The sequence below is a fragment of the Notamacropus eugenii genome, chromosome 2 (genome assembly GCF_028372415.1).
Source record: "Notamacropus eugenii isolate mMacEug1 chromosome 2, mMacEug1.pri_v2, whole genome shotgun sequence".
Taxonomy (NCBI): domain Eukaryota; kingdom Metazoa; phylum Chordata; class Mammalia; order Diprotodontia; family Macropodidae; genus Notamacropus; species Notamacropus eugenii.
Window position 1 is genome coordinate 375787256 of NC_092873.1, and position 22915 is coordinate 375810170.

The 22915-nt window shown below is 43.8% G+C and overlaps 2 protein-coding genes across 10 annotated transcripts in view; one reads left to right on the top strand and one right to left on the bottom strand.

The window, feature by feature from the left end:
• AATF (apoptosis antagonizing transcription factor) overlaps positions 1 to 13590 on the top strand; it is a 110554-nt gene extending 96964 nt beyond the window's left edge. The window contains exons 12-13 of one of the 3 annotated variants that reach the window (XM_072646956.1): positions 962 to 1045; positions 13572 to 13590. In XM_072646956.1, the coding sequence (XP_072503057.1) occupies positions 962 to 1025 (64 nt within the window). In that variant the 3' untranslated portion in view covers positions 1026 to 1045; positions 13572 to 13590. Of the gene's footprint in view, positions 1 to 961; positions 2652 to 3265; positions 4235 to 13571 lie in introns of those variants that run through there. The other 2 variants (XM_072646955.1, XM_072646954.1) reach the window with 2 other exon arrangements.
• Positions 13591 to 17890: 4300 nt separating this feature from the next.
• ACACA (acetyl-CoA carboxylase alpha) overlaps positions 17891 to 22915 on the bottom strand; it is a 268158-nt gene continuing 263133 nt past the window's right edge. For 6 of the 7 annotated variants that reach the window (XM_072646950.1, XM_072646948.1, XM_072646949.1 and 3 more), the window contains 2 exons: positions 21117 to 21253; positions 17891 to 20538 (listed from right to left, as the gene is read on the bottom strand). In XM_072646950.1, coding sequence (XP_072503051.1) covers positions 20415 to 20538; positions 21117 to 21253 — 261 coding nt within the window. In that variant the 3' untranslated portion in view covers positions 17891 to 20414. The remainder of the gene's footprint in view (positions 20539 to 21116; positions 21254 to 22915) is intronic. The other variant, XM_072646952.1, reaches the window with a different exon arrangement.

The following is a 22915-nucleotide window of genomic DNA, read 5'->3' on the forward strand; positions in this document are numbered from 1 at the left end:
CTGCCTTTTCATTGTTCCCACTGAAGCCCTTTCTTGGTACTTCCCCACATCCACTCCAATGCTTGTGCTTCCCTCCAAAGTTACCTTCCATGTGCACTGTGTGTTTTTTTGTATCCATAATTTTTGACATTGTCTGTTCTAGTAGAATATGAGTTCCTTGACGGCAGGGGTTGCATTTTTGCCTTTCTGTGAGTCCCCACTGCCTGACACAAAGTCAGTATTTAATATATGTTTATTGACTGGCTTTTCTTGACACCCCCACCAAGTATGTATATATGTGCAGCTGTTCTTAGGGCAGAGATTAGAAGTTACTTCTTCTATTTCTGGTGCACAAGATCCTGGGGAGGAGGGGAGGGGCGGGGGTGTGTGTGTGTGTGTGTATCAAAATCCAACCTTTAGAAATAAATAAGCTAGTCTAATTTTTTATTGGGGTGAAAGGAAGGGGAGGGAGAAGGGGAGCTCAATTCTTCTACTGGAACTGCTGCATATGTGATATTAATTGGAATCTTGTTGCTGGGTCATTTTCATTGTTTTTCAAGTACCGTCAAGTCCAAGAAAATGTATGAAAACTAAATTATATCCCCCACATCCCATTCTTGATTGAATCCTCCTTAGAGTGTGGCAGTCTCATACATCCTATTAAAATATTCAATCTTGTTTTCTTACTTGAAGAGCCTGTCTGTAAAGGGCAAACTTAGAGAAAGCTCATTCCCTAGAGACAGGGTCCCCAGCCACACTGGAATACTGACATATTTCAGTGCAGCCTGTGGTTAGTTTGCTTAGAGATTCCTTTCCTTCCTCTGTGTTTATGAAGGAAGGAGGACTGTGGAATGCACTTGTCAGTGGATTTTCTGGTGAAGTACATTAGAGTATTTCATATCTCTTCATCTAGATTTAACCTTGAAAAAGTTACCTGGCATGCATTTTTTTTTCATATTTTCCTTTTGGTTTTGTCTTTTAGGACAGAGCTTTATCGATCGCTCTTTGGAAAAGTCGGCACACCTGCAGAAGGCCCTCAGAATTAGGGTTGCCCATCCCTCCCCAGGTGGGTATGTCTTTTTCTACTGGAATTGAAGAGACAGCCCTAGAAGGAGAAGCTATCTCCACATCCCAGTGTTGGCTGCTCATCTTGACAAGTTGACAACTCCTTGACACTTGAGGCTGAATTTAGTGGGGCGTTCTGAAGAAGTATCTTGAATGTGCACCCACTCAGAATACCTGCTTGATACCTCCAGAACATTAAGGATCCTCTCCCTCTCCCTTTTTAAAAGTTTCTTCAGGGCTTTGTGTGACCAATAGAGCCATCTCTCATGTCTTCAGTGATCACAGGGCAGTGTTCTTGGTTTTGCTCCTTTTAAACTATTCAGAAGCATCAGTAGTTAGAGTACCCTGCATTCTACTATTCAGTAGTTCAGTAATTGGCTGGGAATTATTCTTTCAAACAAGAGGCTATTTTGAATAGACTTGGGACTGCATACCATGAGGCTGCCCCGAAAGAAGAAAGCCTGAGCAAAATCCTGCTTGTCCTGATCAGAAATTTCTCTTGGCTCTGAGCCACAAGGAGCTCTAGGGAATCCTGACGGTTACGCCCACCCTTTTTTGTAGCTCAGAAATATTTGTGGATTTTCAGCTAAATCTTGATCTCTTGACTTTCTTTTTCTTTGTTTTCTCCCTCTAACTGATAAGGATTCTTTCAGAATCCTGTTTCTTTTTCACCACTCATGACACACTTTATTGAGGTTAACTCTGGTGTAAATCTAGCAAGAGCAGATGATTCACTTGTTTTTCATCCAAAGGTCAAAAGCTGGAAATTAAATCCCCATAAGGGGGATTTATTGGCCTGCTGTGGTCAATCTACAATGAAGATGAACGTGCATAAGTAATGCATGCATATGGATGGAGCCAAGTACTCAGCTGCATCTTTTGGTTTGCCCAAGTCTTTATTTGATGCCTTCTAAAGCATCTCTAGTCCAAGAAGAGATCCTCAGACCAGCTCACAAAGTGTAATGGTCATAAATAGAGTTGTGGTTTGGGAAATAACGTTTTGGTGATGAAAATGTCAGAACAGAATTACAGGCTCTTTTTTCCTAGGAATCCTGTGTTCCATTGGCTTTGCTTATCCAGTGACTCTCCATACAACAGTGCCCAGAGGCTAGGATCCAGATGTATTCAGACTTCAGTGTAACGTGGATCCTAGTTTATTTTTTTCTAACATATATTTATATACATATATGTCTTCCAAGCACAGGATGGGGGGAAATGAGAGAGAAGTTTTTCCCACCTCTAATTAATTGGTCCTTTTTCATGATGACTTGTTTTTCCTGCCTTGATATTCACCTCTTGGGTTTCACTGTCAAGGAAATATAAAATTTTCAGTGCTGCTCCATTTCCAGAAAATATCAATCACCAGAATTATAAGGCATCATTCAAAAAGGATCTTTTTTGAATATAATGTATGATTCTTTCCATCTGGCCTGAGGACTTCCAGATAATGCATATTATAACAGCAAGTAAATAACTCTTAAATATTTCTATGAACGTGACATGAGGCTTGCTTTTTTAAGGGGATCAGGCCTTTTGTCAGTGTCGAATTTTATCAGGTGAAGAATGAGATCTAAATAGGTGTTCCAGAATCTTTGGAGCAAATATGCTTAATTAAAGTGAATGAAAAGTCGGGAGCAATGTGAAATACCGAACAGGCAAGGGGTTTTCAGCAAAGGGAGGCCCATGTTTTAAAATTCAGAATACCACCCTCCTTCCAGCCAAGAATAAATTGGAAACTATTTTAATTGACACGGATACTGCAATTCAACGGTTACTAGAAAGACAGATTAGTTGATTGATTTGCATTTTAATAAAACTAATACTTTACATTTTGGTGGCTAATGCTGATTTTTAAATGAGTTCAGAGCAGTTATCTGGAGTTTCAATCCAGAGACCTTTTTCAGTGTTGACTGAAGCATTCTCCTTTGTGTGGAGTTTTGCTTATTTTATTCTTGACCAGCTAACTTCTTATGGCAGCTACAAATTAGGAACCATGAAGAGCCCAGCAGTACACCGTTGTAAGCAGAAGGAAGGGAGATTTTGAGGAACCAAGTTAATGTCCAAAATGTGGTATCATCCTTTCCTATCCTTCTGCGCCACAGGTGTAAGTAGCCAGGAAAGGCTCACTGAGCTCTCCTTCCCTTCACTATACACTCAGGCTTTGTCATGGTTGGCTTTAATGTTTCCTTAGGCCTCATCCACCATTCTCTGTCACACACAGCATGAAGGAGGTGGTGGCATGCTGGGCCTGAGGCTTATTCCTGGCTCCTGGAATGCTTCAGTTCGGTGTCCTCCTCTAGAAGGATGAAGAAGCTATAGCCCTTAGAGTGCTTTGAGATGCTTCATTGAGAGATGATAGATGAAGTGGCACCATCATCTTCATGTTGGCCTTCCCTCCCCTCCTCTCTTTTCATTGGATCACATTGTCACCTCCTATCTTACTTGCTCTGTACTCTTATCTCCATTTCTCTTTCTTATTGCTACTTGAAATGCTTTTGTCCCAGTGTCCTAGATTTCTTGGGGGACAGGGGAAGGGGCAGTGGCTTGTGTTTGCTTAGGTTTGTGAAGGTTGAACTGTACTGTCTTTTCCTATGTAAGCATATTCTCTCTGGATCCTTTCCTGTTGTTTTTGCCTCCTTTGTCAAAACCCCTGGTGAGTGTTCTTCACAGATTTGTTCTAGACTGAGATAGCAAGTAAAGGATCCTCTTGGTCCTGACCCCTGCCCTCCCTTTTCCTCTATCCCTAGCTTGCCCTGAATTTTGTAAGGATTGCTGAATATTTCCCAGGATTCTTTACTCAGTGTGACCACTTCGTACCAGCTGATCTAAAAGGAGGCTTGAGTCTGTGCCCCTGAATTGATCAGAATGTGCCTTTTGAAGTGCAGTTGGGCCTTTAGCATTCCCTAAGGGTTCCTTTCACAGACATTAGTGCCAATATCCTTTTCTCCCGTGGGCCAGATTCAAGAAATGGGGAGTATCATAGCTTAGCACAAACTTTCCAGATGAGTGAGGTTGGCTGATTTTTATAGGGATGCTCCCTGAGGCCACCAGGTATAGAAAATCAGAAGTGTTTGGTTCCAGGGTATCGTTTTCTCCCTCCTGCATTTTTATGTGTACAGATGATCTGATGACGTGTATTCATATGAGATTTTCCCCATTGTATATGTTCAATAAAAACCTTGAAATAAAAGTGAGGTTTGTCTGATATTAATAACCACACCTTGTGGCTTTTTCCTTCGTTATTGGATTGTTGAACATTCAATTTGGATTTGTATCTTCATAAATAGAACATTTTCTTTCTCTCCCTTACCCGCACCACGCCAACCAGTCTTCTCAGTCCTCTCTGACTTTCTCCTCCCACATAACATTTCAAAAATAACTGTAGGTAATTTGGTAAGTTCATTAACTAATACCCTATTGATGAAGTCTTCATTACTTATTCCTTCTTTGGGAGGACCAAGGTAGGTGGTAAATGCAGAGTGAGAGTGCCTTCTCTTGTTTTTGTGTATCTTACTATCTATGGATTTCCTTTGGAGTACCTTTACCTGTTATCGTTGCAGGACCACCAAGAGCTTTGGTGATATTTTACTACTAGGAAATTTGAGTTTCATTTTCCTGGCATAGAGTTTCTAAGTTAAGACTAAAGACACTGGCTTCATGGAGAAAATTGAAAATAAGGAGGAAGGATGATCCCATATGAGAGCAGTGAGGCAGAGTGGGAGGTCTCTGAGATTCTAATTTAGTCAGTAAACCTTTATTAAGCACCTCCTATGTGCCAGACATATAGATACAAAGATGGATACAAGGGATGGCAAAAGACATTCCCTGCCCTCAAGGCTCTCTCAATTTAGTGAGTAGTACCTAAAAAGACAATTGATTCTTTTCCCCATTTAATGACTACCTGGAGCTTTGGATCTTCGGGTAGTCTACTGGGATATAGGAGTGGGAGAGAGGAGCTTAAGGCTAGGTCTGTTTCTCCATGTTGGACAGTCCAGTTTTCTTCTTAAAGTATTGGCCTGTAAAACATTTCTTGCCTTCTAGCAATAGAAGGATGTATAGATCCTAGGTGTGGGTAAAGAACCAGGCTTACAGAGAGCACTGAGCGTCGCTATGGATTCATGCAAGGATAGACACAGATGTGGGCATGATGGAAAAGACCCCAGCTTTAAGGTAAGTAGACCCAGACTTAACACTTGGCTTTGAGTAAGTCTGAGCCTGTGTTTCCATTGTAAAATGAAGGGGTAGGGTGATTTCAACTCTAAAAATGTGTGGTTTTAAGTTTTGGCTTTGGGTCTAAGTAAATATATGTTCATTGTCAGCACTGGCTCTTGCCAAGGGCCCTTCAGTGACCATGGGTAGTATGTCTTCCTTTTTTGTGAAATTTTGCCAACTCTGATCTGAAAGAGGACACTGAATGAATGAAAACATATTTAATAAGTGCTTACTCTGTGTCAAGTGCTGGTGATACAGTCCCTGTTCTCCATTCTAATTGGGAGAGACAGTAGTACTTAGAGCTTTCAACTGCAAGTCAGATATAAAGGACCTAGGATTCTCAGGGTGTTAGATCTTTTCCAATGTCATTTCCACTGATAAAACCACGGAGTTTGGTGGCTGTGGCTGCTCAGAAAACGGGACTGTAGTTCCTGCAGAAACAGTCTCCAGGTTTCATCTTGACAGAGATGGATTCCTTGGAGAATGGCTGGAAGCAGAGCTCGTGGTCTGAGGAGCAGTGCTGTTCCCAGTGGCTTTGTCTGTGTTCCGGGTACTGTCTAGGTCAGAGAGGAGATGGTGGTAGTGGGTTGCCTTATTCCAGCCCCCAGAATCAATGTCATTGAATATTTGCAGCTCTCCTAGATCTGTAGATCCAGGGTAATTTTTATTGCAGCATGGTTTACAGGAGCATCATTGCATCATGGCCCTGATGCGTGGGCTGCCCAAGCCAGGAGCTTAGGAATTGGGGTCAATGTAGGTTCTCAAGAAAACTGACCCTAGTGGTGATAGGATGATAGAAGCCCTGAGTGAGTGGAGTGGGGTACATTCTGAATCTGGAAGGGGCTGCCTGAGAGAAGTCAGGCTCCAGCGCACTGAGTTCTGGGTAATGGCGTGTAAATTAGTATGCAAGTATGGCTTCTATTTAGCACAAAGCAATTAGCCTACTGATCTGAGATTCCTGCCTTGCCTCCAGCTCGAGCCTCTCGCAGCAGTGCAGCAGAACTGGGGGCTTCCCAAAGCCCAAGTAGAATTCTGCTCCAGATCCCCAACCCCCCACCCTCAAGCACTGCTGGAGCCCTGCTAGGCCTAGTCCTAACTGGGAGGAGCCTGCTCCCCTTAACAGGCATTGGTTTTTCCCTTCTGAACTCTCTCGAGTGATCCAGAACTTGTGTTGTGTAGGCTCTTGAGTATTAATAGGAAAGGTCTTTGGGCTAAATAGGCAGGGGCAGGTGAGGAGCTTCCACGCTTGAGGCCTGTGACACAGCTGTTTTCATGTTCTTTACGGTGTTCAAAGGTGGTGAAGAGGGAGAGCAGCTAACTCCGGCTCATCTTGTCTTCTCTCCTCCCCCGATTAGACTGGGAATTGACTATATTAAGCTTTAAAATGATTTTCCAGTTTGACTCTTGTGTCCTTTAAAGTATGGAGCACATTGCACTGGGTTTTTAAGAGCTGAATGTAATGTTAAAAGGCTAATATGAAACACTTTAAATGTGATAACTTGTAGTTCATATTGTTGGAAAAGATAAGCAGTAAAGCCAGATTCAAAGCTGCACTAAGGATGCTTTTGAATTTACTTATCAGCATTTAAGCAGGCGCCCTTCCGCTCCCTCCCCCTACCTGGGCAGTAGGAGAGGTAGAGAGAACCTCAGGAAGGAGACCATGGCAAGCCACGGCTCCCTTTCATCTGCTGGCTTTGCATTGTGGCTAAGGTCAGTGCTTTGTTCCCAGCATAAGAGCACCAAACTTCCCGAGCCAGACCTGGAGCCCCCTGGGGCCAGATCCCCAGCACCGACTGGGTCGAGTCTTCTCTGGGAGGCAGATTTCAGTCTTCCCAACCCTGGAGGCAGTTCAGGGATGACTCCCAGCACTGCCCTGGGACAGGAACTGCTGCCCACAGCCTAGTACAGGGTAGCTAGGAACCCCCAGGCTGGGGCAGAGCTCTTAATGCATTGAGCATTCATAGTTTGGGCTTTTAAAGGTCATAGCCTGAAAAACATGGTGAAAGATAAGTGAAAAAGAAAGTTAAGCATTGGATTTCCCGTTATATAATGAAAAACAAGCATTTATGCCTTCCTTTAAAAAAAAAAAAAAAAGAGGCCAAGGACAACTTAATTGAAACCTCAAGCATGTCTCTTGGACTGCTTCTCCAAAATTCGATTAAACAAATGGGCCAGAGTATATTTCCATCTTTGGCTGAGCAGTGGAATTCTAAGAATCAGGCCAGTTAGTCACAGATTTTGCTAGTGAAAGACACTAGAGACTGGTTTCACTGATCACCAACTAACTACATTCCCTCTTTTTAGCAAACCCAAGCAGCCCATTCTCTTGGCAAAGGGGAAAGTGGGGTAGTCAACTGGGTGAAAGCAGAAGATACCAGCATGCCTAGCATCATAAAAATTAGTGCTGGAAGAGACCTTAGAGGCCAGTAAGGACTGTACCTCCTACAGATGAAGAAACTGAGGCACAGGGAACTTAAGCGACTCCCCCAGGGTCACATAGCTAGGGTCTGAGGCAGGATTTTAACTCATGTCTATCCTAACTCCCAAGTCCAGCACTCTATCCATGAGGATGCTGAGACCCACATTGTACAAAGGGACTTTGATCCAGAGTTGTGTAGTGAGTGGCTGAGCTGGGACTAGCACCTAGGTCTTCTGAAATGCTGACCAGGGCTTTTTCTACTATAACTCTACCTCTAAGCCCACTTGACCTGTTGCTCTCAGGAGTTTTCCTGCCCCCACTGCCATCGTGGGCTTTGGCAAAGGGGGAGATTATCCGGTCTCCATGAAAAAAGGGCATCAGTCTTGCAAGCCTGTAAGACTGCCCAGCAATGGTATTTGCTGTCAACTTGCAGGCACTACAGTCCATTAGCTATGCCCAGTAGAATATTAATTCAGCATTAATTTAGGATATGGCTGCTAATGAGAAGATGTTTCCATTGCACTGTGGTACAGTGGAAAGTGCACTGAGACTTGGAGTCAAGAGGAGCTGGGTCTGAATCCCAGCTTTCCTGTTTACTAGTAGTGTGATTTGAAGAAAGTCACCTAACCTTTTTGGATTTCATTGTTCTCACCTGTAAAGTAAAAAGGGAGATGAAGTAGTTGATCTCTGAGTTCTCTGCTCGAGAACACTTAGCCTAGCTAGGAGGAATTTGTCTCTCTCTCTCTACCTTCTCATTTTCTCCCCACCCCCCCCCCCCCCCGGAAGAGAATCTCAACTTTAAGACAAACAACTTCATTTACAAGTGTGTCTCTAATTAGCTGCAGAATTAGTAAAGCTGAGTTTCCCCCCGTAGATGGATTAAACCCTCGAGGGAGGCTGCTGGAATAGAGAGAATCGCGTTTCCAATTATTTTGTTGAATTGCTAATTTAGTTATTGTGCCTGGTGTAATTGTGATGGGTATTGGGTGTGCTTTTCAATTTGTTTTAAATATTTGTGGGAAGGCCGGTCAGTAATGGAGCTGACCTAGTTTGTGCCCAAACCAGGAGAAAAGACTGAAATAAAAACAGCTACAAAGATGGAGTTTGTTTCCATTCGGATTTGGATCTTTCTTACTCCTCGTAAGACAGTTGATGCCAGAAAAGGTTTAAGTTCAAAGATGCCAGCACTTGGATCTTCTGCTTTGGAAAGCTGACAGCTTCACTGCTATTTTCCTGAGTGTTTCTGAGGCTAAAGACTTAAATGCATTTAAAGAGTGCAGGAACTTCTCCTATAAAATTGAGACTTTGTGTATTTAACTCTCAGGATGCCATTTGTAGACAGATGCACAAAAGAAAAATAGTATTTGTGTGTGTTTGCTTTGACTTCAGAGTTCAAGGGCATCATTATTACAAGGGAAGAGTTGTGACATGCTAGGCCTCTCATGATTGACTTGGTGACACTTAATTTATTAACCACCTACTGTGTGTCAGGCTCTGCGCTAAACTCTGAAGATGAAGATGGTGCAAAAGACAGCCTGTTCTCAAGAAGACAGCGTGCAAACAACTGTGCAAACAAGCTTTAGACGGATCAGTTGGAGCTCCTCAGCAGAGGGAAGGCACTAGCAGCTTTAAGGGGGACGGGGAAAGGCTTCTTGAAGAAGGTGGGATTTGAACAGGCACTTGAGGGAGAGAGTTCAGAGAGGAAATGTCAGAAACATCTGCTTTTTGAAATCATGTTACATTGAGACCGGAGACGGGAAGTGTTTTACACTCCGCCGAGTAACGCTGGAACTGCCAGGAGAAACCACATCTTCTCCCAAATCAGGGGTTCTGTCAACCAGACTGGGCTTTGATAAGGGAAAAATACTAAGTCTCCAGTTGGTTTTGAAACTAGAATTGTTTATTTCATAAAACAGTGAAGTCCACTTAGAGTGCAGAGCATCCAAAGAATGTATTTTGTTTTCCCATTCACAGACAAATACTAGGAATTTACAGTGATGAGGATGTGAGAGAATTATTGTGCTGGGCTTCAGTGATTGAAAAAGTTCTTTCAGCAATAAATTTGAATTTGTTATCTCTTGCTTCCCTCCCCCAAGTTTGTTTATATAAAAATATTAAGCAGAGAGCATCTAAATTTTATGGTCAAATCTATTTTGCTGTTGGCTTGTGGCCACATATAAAGTTTATGTACTTGAAAAATTACTCAAATATTTGTTGATTTTGATTACGGTTGCTTAAAAACAGTGAGTGAATAGGTCCAAATGAATGTGTATTTGAAGACAACCTGTTCTGACACTTATTAACTTTGTAAGCTGGAGGAGGTTGCAATACCAGATGGTGGGAGGTGTGCAGTTGAGAGGGGGTTAGATAGGAGGGTCTGTGCAGGACAAGAGGGGAGGACATTGTGGTGAGCAAATTTGAGATGGAAAAGTATGGGTCTTTTCTGGGGGATGGAGGTGATTAGGGGATCAAATTTGACTGGAATATTAGTCAGTCAGTAAACATTAAGCACCTTCTATGTGCCAGGGATACAAAGAAAGAAGACAGCTCTCAAGGATGTTACAGTCTGATGGAGAGAACACGTGAATGACTCTATACATAATGAGCTATATACAGGCTAGATAGAGAGTAATAACAAAGGGAAGGCACTGGCATGAGGGGAATGGCTAGGAAAGGCTTTCTGTAGTAGGTCAGGATGCCAAGAGGTGGAAAGGAGGAGAGAGAACATTCCAGTCACAGGGGACAGAAAATGCCCAGAGTCGGGAGATGGAGCCACAGTGTCACTCGATCAGATAGTATGTGGGGAGGAGTAGTGTATCACAAGACAGGGTGGTGCCAATGGGGAAGGATCCATGAAGAGGTCTGAGGAAATGGGGTGACATCAGATGTCTGCACAGAATGGCGAGGGGTGGTTTTAGAGAAAAGACACAAAGATCTGCCAGCCCAGCTCTGGAGTGAGTGAGTGAATGGCAGTCAGAATCATGCAGAGGGAGGAGATGACAGATTTTGGAAGAAGAATAGAGGAAATAATAACTTATATAGAACTTGAAGGTTTGTAAAGCACTTCCCGTGTTGTCTTATTTAATAACTGATCCTATATGGAAGGGAGCCAAGGATGGCCCCAAGGCTGTGAGTAAGGAGATGAGGTCTCACAGCCAGAAACAGTGAGCAGGTTAGGGGAAGAAAAAGCTGTTTTTGATATGTTGAGTCAGGTACCGGTGGTACATCTATTTCCAACTGAAGGCAAGTACAAACATGGGTCTGGAGCCTCGGGAAAGAGAGAGGGGGGCTTCGAGGTCTAGCTTTGGGTATCACCTTCATAAGGTGACTCACACGTAAAGCTCTAGGATTGAATCAGGTTGTTCAAGAAACAAGGCCTGAGGACAGCCTCCAGGGGCTGGGGAACCAGTGAAGGAAGCTTGTGGATGAAAAACTAGAGAAGCAAGAGTGATGTGTCTCTGGAGCAACAGAAGGAGAAAGAGCTCCAAAGGAAGTGGTCAGCAAGATCAGGGCCACCCAGAGATCCAGGAAGATGACTGAGAAGCAGCTGCTGCATTGGGTGGTCAGTGGGGATGTCACTGGTAACCTCTGAGAGGTCTTAGTTATGATGGAATTGGAAGAATGGAAAGGTTTAAGCCAGAGGTGAGGAATCTGTGGCCTTCTAGGTCCTTGGGTGCCGTCTTTTGACTGAATCCAAGTTTTATAAAATCCTTTTATTAAACGGATCTGTTCTGTAAAGTTTGGATTCAGTCAAAGGATTGCACTAGAGGGCAACATGTGGCTTCAAGGTAAACAATTTTTTTTTAAATTTTGTTTTAAGTTAAAGAGGTGAGAGGGCAGTAGCTGGATGAATCAGAAAGGGTCAAAAGGAAACTCTCCATACAATCGATACCACAGACTATAATAAGGAACCATCAGAGAGGTAAAGATTGAAGAGGCAGGAAAGTGCTGGAGTAAGGTTCTGGAAAAGAGATGACAAAATAAGGGCACAGCAAGGAGTTAGCTCTACCTCTGATAGAGAAGAGGAGGGGAGAGGAGAGGCACTGAAGGCACTCTAATGAGGCTTTCTATCTTGGTGAAAGGTGGCTTGGGGATGTGGCTCGGCTGATGCCAGTGTCTGGCTGTGTTACCATCGGCGTATTGTTCCACACCTCTGGGTCTCGCTGTACTGACTTGTGAGATGACTGTTCAGACTAGATGAGCTCCAGAGGCCTGTCTAGTTGTTTCCTCACTTGTGCAGTGGGGACAGTGATGAAAACCAAATGAAAGGATAGTGTCACTTCCTTCCCGTGCTTCTGTTCTTTGGTGCCTGATTATCTCTTTGCTGCCTCTGCCACCCACCAGAATGGGTGTTCTAGTGGTTTTTGTTTTCCATCATGTTTGTTTTGCCATTTCCTTTTCCAGATCATTTTACTGATAGGGAAGCAGGTCAACAGGCTTAAGTGACTTGCCCGGGGTCACACAGCTACTATGTGTCTGAGGTCAGCACTCAGGAGGATGCGTTTTCCTGACTTTGGGTCCTGGCCACCTAGCTGCCTGTTGTAGTGGTAGAAGCATGAATATGGAGAGAAAGAAGTTGGGTTTGAATTCAGTTTTTCTACTACCTGCATGACCTTGGCAAGTCAAGTCACTCAAACTTTGGGGGCTGTACTTTCCTCATTTTGTATGATGAAGGGGCTGGGCTACATCAGGGATTCTTAACCTGGAGTTCATAAACATTTTTTTAAATCTCAATAAATATTTCATTTAATTGGTTTCCTTTGTAATCCTACGTGTATGTGTGTGTGTATGTGTGTGTGTATATATATATATATATATATAAATTTATATTTTATGCATTTAAAATCATTCTTATGAGAAGGGTCCTAGAGGATTCAGCAGATTCTGCCAGAGGAGCCAGGATACAAAAATGTGAAGAACCTCCAGTCTAGATGATTTAAGTCCTTTTCACCTTCTAAATTCCATGATTTTTAACTTGTTTTTGTTTTTTTTCAGCCTCACCCAAAGCCTTACTCCTTCTGAGTCTGCTAGAACTCTTTAAGACCTCAGGGCTCTCAGTTCATTACCCATTCTGTCCTCCCTTGGTCAACCACTTTACTACCATCACCTTCTTCCCTGGATTTTCTCCTCTTCTTTGCCTTTACTTCCTTCTCTGTTCCAACTTCAGGGCAGTGAATACTACCCAAGGAAGTCATGGTGACTTTGCGCATGAAAATCTCTAAATTAGGTTGTATTTATCTCTGGTTGACTCCCTCCTATATACAGCTCTCCACAGTGACTATTCCAAATATCCTTCTTTCCCCTCAAGCCCCCATCACCTTTTTCTCATTACCCAATCTCACTTTCCTGAGCTCATCCTTCATCAGCTTTTCCTCATATCTCCTCCTCTGTACCTCAAACCCTATGCATGTCTTTTTCCTCTCCAGTCTCATTGCTGGGTCCAGCCTCTCCACTTGTACCTTTGATCCCATCCCTTCGTCTCTTTCCCTTTCAGTTGCCACTATTCTCTCATCTTCAGTCTAGAAACTGACTCCATCTCTTCTGTCAGCAAATTTACAACAAAAAATAGGTTGCTTTCAGCAGGTATTGTCTTCCCAGTCACTGGAGGAAGTGGAGGCTGGATTACTACCTGTCAGAAGGGTTGGAGATGAACTTCACAGTTCAGGTACTGGTGAAAACTTGTTTACCTCTGGAAATCCCTTCTATCTCAGAGGTCCCCTGTCTCTCTACTGACGCGGATCCTTCCGGTCACCAGTCACCTCATCCTCTCTGGCCTTCCTGTGTGACACCAGTAGTTCTGACCTGTCCTTTGGGCTTCTAACTAATTATTAATGGAAGACCTCTTTCCCCACTCCACCCTCCCCCATGGCTTTTTGTTTGGTTCTGTCCTTTCTAGATATTGTCTCTCTTGATGATCTCAGTGGAGCATGCTACAGACCATCTAAACAGAAAGGAAACAGGAGCAACATGGAAGTGTGTCCAGAGATGTGGCCCCTGGGGGCTTCAATTGTCCAGATACCTGCTGCTGCTGCTGCTGCTGCTGCTGCTGCTGCTGCTGCTGCTGGGATTTTCTTGCTGCCCAAAACAGAAAAACATTTGGTGACTTGTCTTAATGATAACCAAACCAGGAGTGTCTGTCTGTCTCCACCTTCACATATTCCCACTCAAAGTCTAACAGCGAAGAAGGGGTTGCTGGTGTACATAATGGAGGAGGTGACCACTCCCCCTGAAGAGTATAGAGGACAAGCACACCTGCCATTCTTCACGTGAGGCTCCATGCTTTTAGGTTATTGCCCATGCCCACAATTCTCCCTTCCTACCTCATTCACAATCTCTTGCCTCCTTTTTCAGAATGTTCCTGACACCCCCCAGTGGTTGGTGCCTTCTTCTTCCTTCTCTCTTGTATGCTGATTTATGATGTTGCCTTTCCTATGAGAATGTGCACTCCTTGAGGACAGTGTTGTGATTTGCTCTGTATCCCCACACAATGCCTGGCACACAGTAACCACTTAATAAGTGTTTACTGATTGATTTAAAAAACATTTTCAAATGGTCTGATACATTTTAATCCCAAGTGCCCATGCAAATAACCCAGAAGGGGTTGGGTAGGATGGTAACTCCTTATGGCAGGGATTTTGCTTTTGTCCTAACCTTGGATCCTTAGCTCCTATTTAGTGAATGTGTAATCAGTGAGGAATAGGAGGCTTCATTCCTACACAGTAGTGCAACACAATCCCAAAAGAGGGAGAATTTCCCCTTAACGGGAGAATTCCCTTCCTTCCTATTACTTATCTTTTTTTTTTGGAGGGGGGAGGCAAGACAATTGGGGTTAAGTGACTTGCCCAAGGTCACACAGCTAGTTAGGTGTCAAGTGTCTTGAGGTCATATTTGAATTCAGGTCCTGACTCCAGGGCCAGCGCTCTATCTACGGCACCACTTCATTCCTATATCTAAATGACAAAGAGTGAAAAGACTACAGGGTATTCCTGTATGTCCACCTCCCTCCATTCTGTTTGGAGAGAAGTGTAGGGTCCTCTTATTCAATACCAACAAAAAAACTGGGGAAACACCCCAAACTCCTGAGACTATTACATACACCGCCCCCCCCCCCACACACACACACAGCCTTTGTCTTAGTGTCTTTAAGGTGTATAGGGAACTTTAACTCCTACGTCATTTTGCTTAACTTCATAATTTGTACTTCTGTATTCCCAATGTAGGTGCTTTGGTGATCTGGGAATTATTTAAGCTTTGTCTCAATAATCTGGTCCACCATATAAATGAGAATGCTCAGGCTCAGTGAGATTGTGATTCACCTACTTAGGGCAGAGGGTAAAATGTCTCAACTCCTAGTCTAGTGCTCTTTTCACCAATGTTGTTTCCTTAGTACTGTTCTGTAATCTCACTCACCAGCCCAGAAACTCAGTAGCTCCTCAATGCCTACAGACATTCTGGACATTGGACAGAATGTCCAAATTCTATAGCCTGGTATTTAAAGCTATCCACAAATTGCCTTTAGAAAGTGCTTCACAACCTGGGCCCAGTCTCATTGTATGTGACTTCCCCTCTGAGCACTCAATGATCCAGGCAGGTCTCTTTTCCTCACACACAACCCTACACTTCCCATTTTTCTATGCCTCTGCATTCACCATCACCCATCCTATAATACCCTCCCTCTTCACCTCTACCTCATGGAGTCCTGCCCTGCCTTCCAGCTTTAGTTCTAGCATCACTTCAGCGGAACTGTTGCCTTATTTGATTTCCCCAGCTGTTGGTGCTCTCCCTCCCAAACTGTCTTACTTTATTCTCTATATACATGCATAGGTCCTTGTCTTTTCCAGTAGATGTCACTCCCCAACATAGGGATCTTTTCATTTTTTGCATTTGTATCCCCAGCACCACTTCTCACTTTAAGTGAGTACCTGAAAAGGCCTTAGCTTAAAAGGCCAACATCTCCCATTGCATCCTGGGCCTTCTCCAGTAATCCTGATGAATATCTGGTCACTGGATCCAGATGGCTCAGGAGAAAAAAGTGAGGCTGGTGACCTTGCACAGCCCTACCTCACTGGAAACAAGGTCAAGTACAAGTCATCTCATCATTTCTCTGATGTCATGGTCCTCTTCAAAAATGAAGGACAAAGGGCGAACACAACAATCCCCAGCACGAATCTATAGCAGGCACCTGGATTCCTAACTTTGTGTCTCAGTGTTCCCCTGCAAGGACTCCAGCCAAACTGGTCTACGTCAACACCCTTACATCTTGGCCCCTAGAACAAATGCCCTTCTCTCTTCTGTACCTACTGAAATCTGACTACTTGTTAAAGCACAAGCTTCTTTCTTGCTTCTGAACTTTCACAGTTGATGAACTTCTATACTCACCTGGCCCATATCATGTCTTGCATTTTATATAGCATTGGGAGGCAGGGATTATCATCTTTTTCTTTGTATCTCTAGTAAACATCATACTGTGAATAGTGATGAATACATAAAATATGATTTTCATCCACCATCTTTAAGTGTGGAAAGAACAGGACTTTTAAACAATTGAGATGGTAGGAACAGAAAAAGATCATCTGTGTGTTTCTATTTCCTCTTTCATTCATTTGCTACTTACTCCCCCCCAAACAAAGCAATGCCACTTGAGGCCAGAAAGACAATAGCTGACTGTGGGTTTTAAATTGTCTTTTATTAAAAGAAACTTGTGAGGTAAGTGAGACTCTGCAACAGCAGAGAGTATGGACATGCCAGGCAGCTTCCCAAAAGGAAAAGGCAATAACAGTAGTTGTGCATGGTCCCTTTCAGACAGATTCAACATCGTGTAAGCCCTCATCCTTCTTCTCCTTCCTTTCTTTTCTGTGAAGGGAACAAGGCAGGCAACAAATCCTGCTTGCCAGAGTACCCAGGGCCGGGTCCCAGACCAGCAGGTCTCTCATTTCCTCTGAAGCTGAGCAGCAGCTGCAAGCTTTAGGGTATAAATTTCTTTAGCCTACTCATGCCTGCCCTGTCTTTCCCCTCCAGATCTTTTTTACATGACTTTTAACACAGACTTTTATTTCATTTTTAGAACAGTGATTTTGGTGCCTAGGCCAACAAGCCATCCTAGAAAGTGGCGAGTACAGACAATAACTAGGGTTAAGCTAAGGATCAGCCACTGCCTTGACCTCTAGCTACTCTAGAAGAAATGCAGCTTTCTCCCCAGGAGTTCTCCTGGTTTGTCTTTGCAGAGGCTGGATCAGGTTCCATTTCTCAGTGGGTGAAAATTGAGGCAGAGTGGTACATGTGTGGTCAGTTATTGGTCTAAATGGAACTCAGGTCTTCCAATTCCCAGTGCTTTTTCTATGATGCTGCCTGGCAGGCAGAATTTGAAAAATAGCTTCTGGTATCCAAGGGGGCAGCTTAAAGTTCTTATGTGGCTAAAAGGCAAGTGTACAGTTAGCTAAACGAGTAAGAAACTTCTCTGTAAAATCTCTAATATCTGCCACTTGGTCCCAGTGTTAATTAGATTGACTGTATTAGGAGGACGCTCTCTGAATTCACTACAGTCTTGAAAATTAGACTTGTCAAGAAAGACAATGAACTTTTGGGGTTGAATGTTTTTCAAGTAGGTTTTTTAAAGTACACACATGGGATTGTATATTCAAATTCTTAGCAGACATAATAATTAAGGAGGCATGGTGAAATTAACATTCCATCTATCTATTGTCTAGTCTAGCTGCCTTACTGAGAGGACTTCTTTTCAGGCTACCTACCTCATCTTCCCCAGGGCAAGTCAAGTCAAATCATACCCTGGAGACAAGAGGTTCAATATAATGGCACCTGCCTTTTCTGGAAAGTTCATTTCTTTATTCAATTCTCTACAAACTGTATTTGGACTGAAAAGAGGTGGTCCCTGTCACGCGGGAGCCTGTGTGTGGTGATTTGATGCAGAAGGTAAAATCTGAGGCTGGACAAGGACACTTAAAAAAAAAAAATCAGGCTTATTCTTTCGTGCTGTGTCCTGCTAAGCACGGTAACCCTGCACTGGGTAGTTGCTTAGCACAGGTTATGGCATCCTTATGTGAATAAGAGCAGCTGAGTGTGGGCCCTCAACAGAACTCTCAATGCTCACTCTTAGTGATATCCCTCCCAACCCAGCACACCCTCTCACCAGCAGAAAATGGAGCAGAGAAAAGTGAAGACTTGAGTATGAGACTGAGATAAAATACAAGGTGTGACTCAGCTAGAAATAGGGAGGTTTATTTCATCAACACTGCGGGGAGAGGGGGCTTGCCTGAAGCCCCTGGTTCACCTCAGGGTCTTCATCCACTGAGTTATTAGCTGAGACAAGTAAATGTTGATTTGTGAACAGAATGAAAAGATCATATGACAATCTCAATTCAAGCAAGACTTGGTCAATACATCATTTCTCCTCCTCTTGCCTCAGTGAGCATGTATCTGTGTAGCACAATGAGAATACTTGACTTTGCACAGGCTGAGAAACTTTCTGGATACTGTCCCTAAGGAAAGGTCCTGCCCAGGGCACTGCTCAGAGAGGACAGCTCAGGGAGGTGGGCATCGGTTACTCACTTCTTTTTACTTGAAATGGGGCAGTAGTTGGAGGCATATGTAAGAAGGGGTCTACTTTATAATAAAACAGAGTGGTCACAGGAGTAACTTGCACCATCACTGAGACAATGCTGCTGTTCAAGAGAATTGCTGAAGACTGGTGTAGCATTTAACACTGCCTGTAGGTATAGGGAACTATAGTTACTGCAGAAAAATGTAGTGGCAGTCATATATTTCTCCTAACTGGTCAAACCCCCCAAAGCTGATGACTGTGGGGGCTTTCTGCACTTGGACCCTTTCTTGGTCATGCTGGACTTCTTGTCTCCCAAATTGGTAATCTTCCCTTTATAGCCCAGGTAACATCCATTAGCAGAGTTCACTCTATTTGATTGATTTAGGCATTAAAAAGAAAGCTTCTGATTCAGGATGGGGAGGGGGGCATGCAAACTTAACTAGCCAGTCTGCAGGCTGCATTTCCAGAGAGGGTCAGAGCTTTTTCTGTCTGTCAGCGATAGAGTTAAGGCTCAAAACTGCAGCTTTCTGTAAAAACTGCATGGCAAAAGATGTCTTAGGGCTTCCTTTGTTTGTAAACAGTACCAGGTGCAATTAACTCTCAAGGAAAAAGCAGCTGCTGCCCTGCTTCCAGGCTTCCAACACCTTCTGGGCTAGGTTAAGACTGGCTGAATGATGCTATTTAACTGGAGCACACGATAATGGAGAGTTAAGTTCTTTTCTTAAATTAGTTACTTGTGGAAAATATATATATTTTTTTCTCTACCCCTCCTTATATGGCCCACCCAGTAGGCCCCAGAAGACAGCAGCACCGTAACTGAATTGTAAATGCTACTAAGTAAGGTCATATGTGTCCCAGCTTCATTGGACAGCCTTGCCAGCACTTGAGAATCCTGGCCATCCCCAGTGACCAGGGTACATACAGCTAAGGGGACAGACAGTCACTTTAACAGGTGGGGCACTAAGGGGGTAGAAAGCACTTGCTGGTCAATCGTTTCCTTCCAATCCTGATGGCAGAGAGATACAGGAGAAGACAAGCCAGGTACTAGGACTAAAGTGAAAACTGAAGAAATGGTGGTGAATGCCCGTTACTAGAAAAGCTAATCACAACTGCACTGGGAACAGGAGAGGGTCACTGTACAGGCACCTACTGAAGCTCCAGGCTTCATAGAAAAGACCTCCCTGTACCTTAATGAGTCCAGAATTAGCCCCTTCTCTGTGGCTTAAGCAACTAGAGTTTGCATTTAGAGACAGCAAAGGGCAGGCAGGTTAAATCCAAAAAGTGGCACTTTCACTGCAGGTTTTCCCTCTGGCTGTAACAGTGCATTAGCAGCCCACGTAGTCCCCTGGCAGAAGCCCAGAGCCTCCACCAGGTGCTGGCCTTGTTCATCCCAAAGGCAAGACAGGACAGAGCAACAAGATAAGCCAGAATCTTGGCTCAGCTGGTTTTCCACCCATTTGTTCTGAAAGGATCTGGTTCAAGACCCTCTGCTTCAAGGATAACTCTTGCTCCATTTCCTTGATCACCACTGCCTACAACTCCCCAAAGAACACACTTAGTTTTCAAGCTCCACTGATTACTTGTTAAACAAGTATCTTGGTGCCCTTTGGCTAGGGATGACACTCCCTCTAATCCCAGGGCCTGGGGGACAAATGGGCTGGGATCACCTGGGAAAGGGCTGTCTTCTTTTCCCAAAGCTTGCTGCTGGCACCATAAGCTTCACCCCTCCCCAGCCCTCCACTGTTGAACTGAAGGCACAGGCTCATAAGGCTGGGGGGGTTGGGTAGCAGGTTGGTCCTCTGACTGTCTAGAACCTCTGTCAAGATATGAGTGGGGGAGGGAAGGGCTGGGGTGGGTTGGTTAGGGAATAGTAACCTTGTCTTCATTTCAGTAAGACCTCATGGTATGAATCCATACCCTTCATTGTCTTCTCATTCCCCATGTGGCAGAAGAGGGAGGCATTCTCATCTCAGTTAAATAAATGATGTCGGTAATCTCTCTTGGGTTCTTCCCAGCATGTCCCAGGTAACCAAAGTCCAAGGGGATAGAAAAAGCCCTGTGCATTCCAGTGCTACATCTATTCTCTGTGCTCAGGTCAGTAGTCACAGCTGAGTCACAAAAGGCAGCTCTGGCCCTTTTTACTTTGTAGAGACAGGGGCAGGGCAGAGCAGGAAGCTCTTCCTACGTTGAAGGAGAGTCCATCGTAGAGAGAATCCGCATCACTTCTGCCCGCTGAGTTGGAGAGATGTGCTGGGTCATATGGACGATAGAATCCATGGCAACTTCAGGGTTGGCCTGCACCAAGCTAACGAAGGGAGAGAGAAGGGATGAGAGTGGGGGGGGCCGTGGCTTCTTACGTAACTGCATCTTAGAAAATCTTACAAAGGCTAAGAGATCAATCATCACCCCTAGTTCTAAGGGGACAGTTTTGGGAAAGACTTAAAAAAAAAAAAGAAGAATCGTTGTAAAACAACTGTCCTATGAGATACAGCAGTCAATTCCCTCCCAAGCCAAAAGGTGAATTTGGAAAACTGTAACTTTGCGCTGTCTCTAACAAGTGTGAAGCAAGAACAGTCACACGAATAAGCCTTTGGTACAGTCACAGGATGACACAACGTAAGAAACCCTATTGTGCTCCTATGAACTGATGAAAGAGACGTAGCTATAATTCAAGTCTAGGTATTTGCACTCTAGACCTTTATTTTACTGCTCAAGGGAAGTGACAAAAGTCCCTATTCCGCCCCGCCCCGCCCCTTTCCTGTCAGATTTTGTTGCTGTGCATCTTTAACAAGTCATCATTCCGTGTTAGCAAACTTTTTATACCAACTGGGGAGCAGTTTTGTCCATTTTCTGCTGCAGGGGAGCCCCCCCACCAGGCCTCACCTGCGGATCTGTTTGAGGATGTAATCTCTTGAAATGTACTTGATGTTTTCATCAACCACTGAACGAAAACCGTCTTCTTCTGTCAGCTGCTTCTCCAGCCACTCCACCAGCTCCTTGTTGTTGTCCCAGACGTAGGCCTGCACACAAATGGCTGGTTGTCAGGAAGCAGGTTCTAGGCCAGGAACAGGGCCCTGCTGAACTCATGCTGACTGATGGCACTGTCACAACATGCCTGTTCCCCCTGCTACCATTCCTGAAGCTTAATTACCAATTACCTACAAGTTGATATAAAATATGACACCAAAGATCTAGGAGATTCCCTTCACAGATGCAGGAGGTAATAAACAATTAGCTCAAGTCAAAAGATGATTTACTCACTCCCCCTTCATTTCTCTTAGTAAACACAAATGATGCACATTCAAAGCTGACTGGAGCTGCCCACCGAGATCACCCATGCCCACATGCTTCTTACAGTAGTGACTCACAATGTGCTTACTCTCTGGTGAGAGAAAAACATTAGAGAAAAAAAAACAACCCTGGGGCTTTTGTGGGGTCTTAGCAGTACTTCTTGACAAATCAGCAGCTGCCCACCCGCTCACCAGTCCCAAGGGTAATATGGCCACGGCTCAGGCTGAAGTGAAGATCCTCTCAGCAGCAGGCCCTGACCTTGCTGTGTTACCGCCCCTGTTCTGAGTCCTGCCTTTAGTGTGGAGCCCACTACTGGGTCAGACATCTAAAACCCATTTTAGTATCGATGAGAGTCCCAAAGGAGGTCAAGGCACCTACAGCCATGAATATCTCAACAAGCCACTTTGCACTCTTTTTTCTTTGTAAGATCATTTAGCTGGATATTTGCTAGGTAGTTGACTACATAATAATTCAGGAGTGTGTTAGAAGCCTAATAGCCTTCTCGTTGCTCTCTTCTCCTCTCATTTTCTTTACAAACCATTTAGGAATCATTTTGTTAATGGTTTCCGGAAAACCAAGTACCACCATTAGGGCTCATTCATATTTATGTCATTTTGTTTGGGTAATTAAACACAAAGCTCGTCATTTAAAGGTGCGCTATCCTTCTCGGTTATCACTAACGAAGTCAAAGTCAGAATGACAATGAGCTAAGCACTATAATTTAATAGGTGGGGGCATTTAGTGAATCTCAGTGGCTTTGAAGCTGGGAAACTCCTGCTTATAAGTCATCACTGAACAGCAGGCTATGACTTTTACTCAAAGGCCAATACTAACTTCACTGCCATGAGCACCCCATGGCCATAGAGAAAAGTTACTAGAAACTGAGGCCTTGAGTATTTGTTTGCTGGCTATTTATTGTTCTTTTTTTTTTTTGTAATGTTTAACAATCACTGCCATACAATTGCGATTTTATCCCTCCCCACCTACTCCCCACTACCCCCCTCCCTCCCCACGACTGCATACAATTCAGTATAGATTCTACATATACTTTCCTATTGAGTATATTTTCACTATAGTCATGCTATGTAGTCAGACTAAGATAAATGAAAGAAATCGTATAACAAATCAGAACATGATACACAAATACATACACATACACAAACATGATCTGCTACAATATGTGAGTGACTTCCATATTTCTCTCTCTGAGTGTGGCAGGCATTTTGCCTTGAGATCCTCCATTGGGATTTTTTTTTTTGGTAAGAAGTTCTTGTGTTATTACAAAAATCTAAGTCTACCAGAAAAAACTCTCACACACTGTGGTCGTTGCTGTGCATAAAGTTCTCCTGGTTCTGCTCCTTTCACTCAGCATCAGGTCATATAAGTCCTTC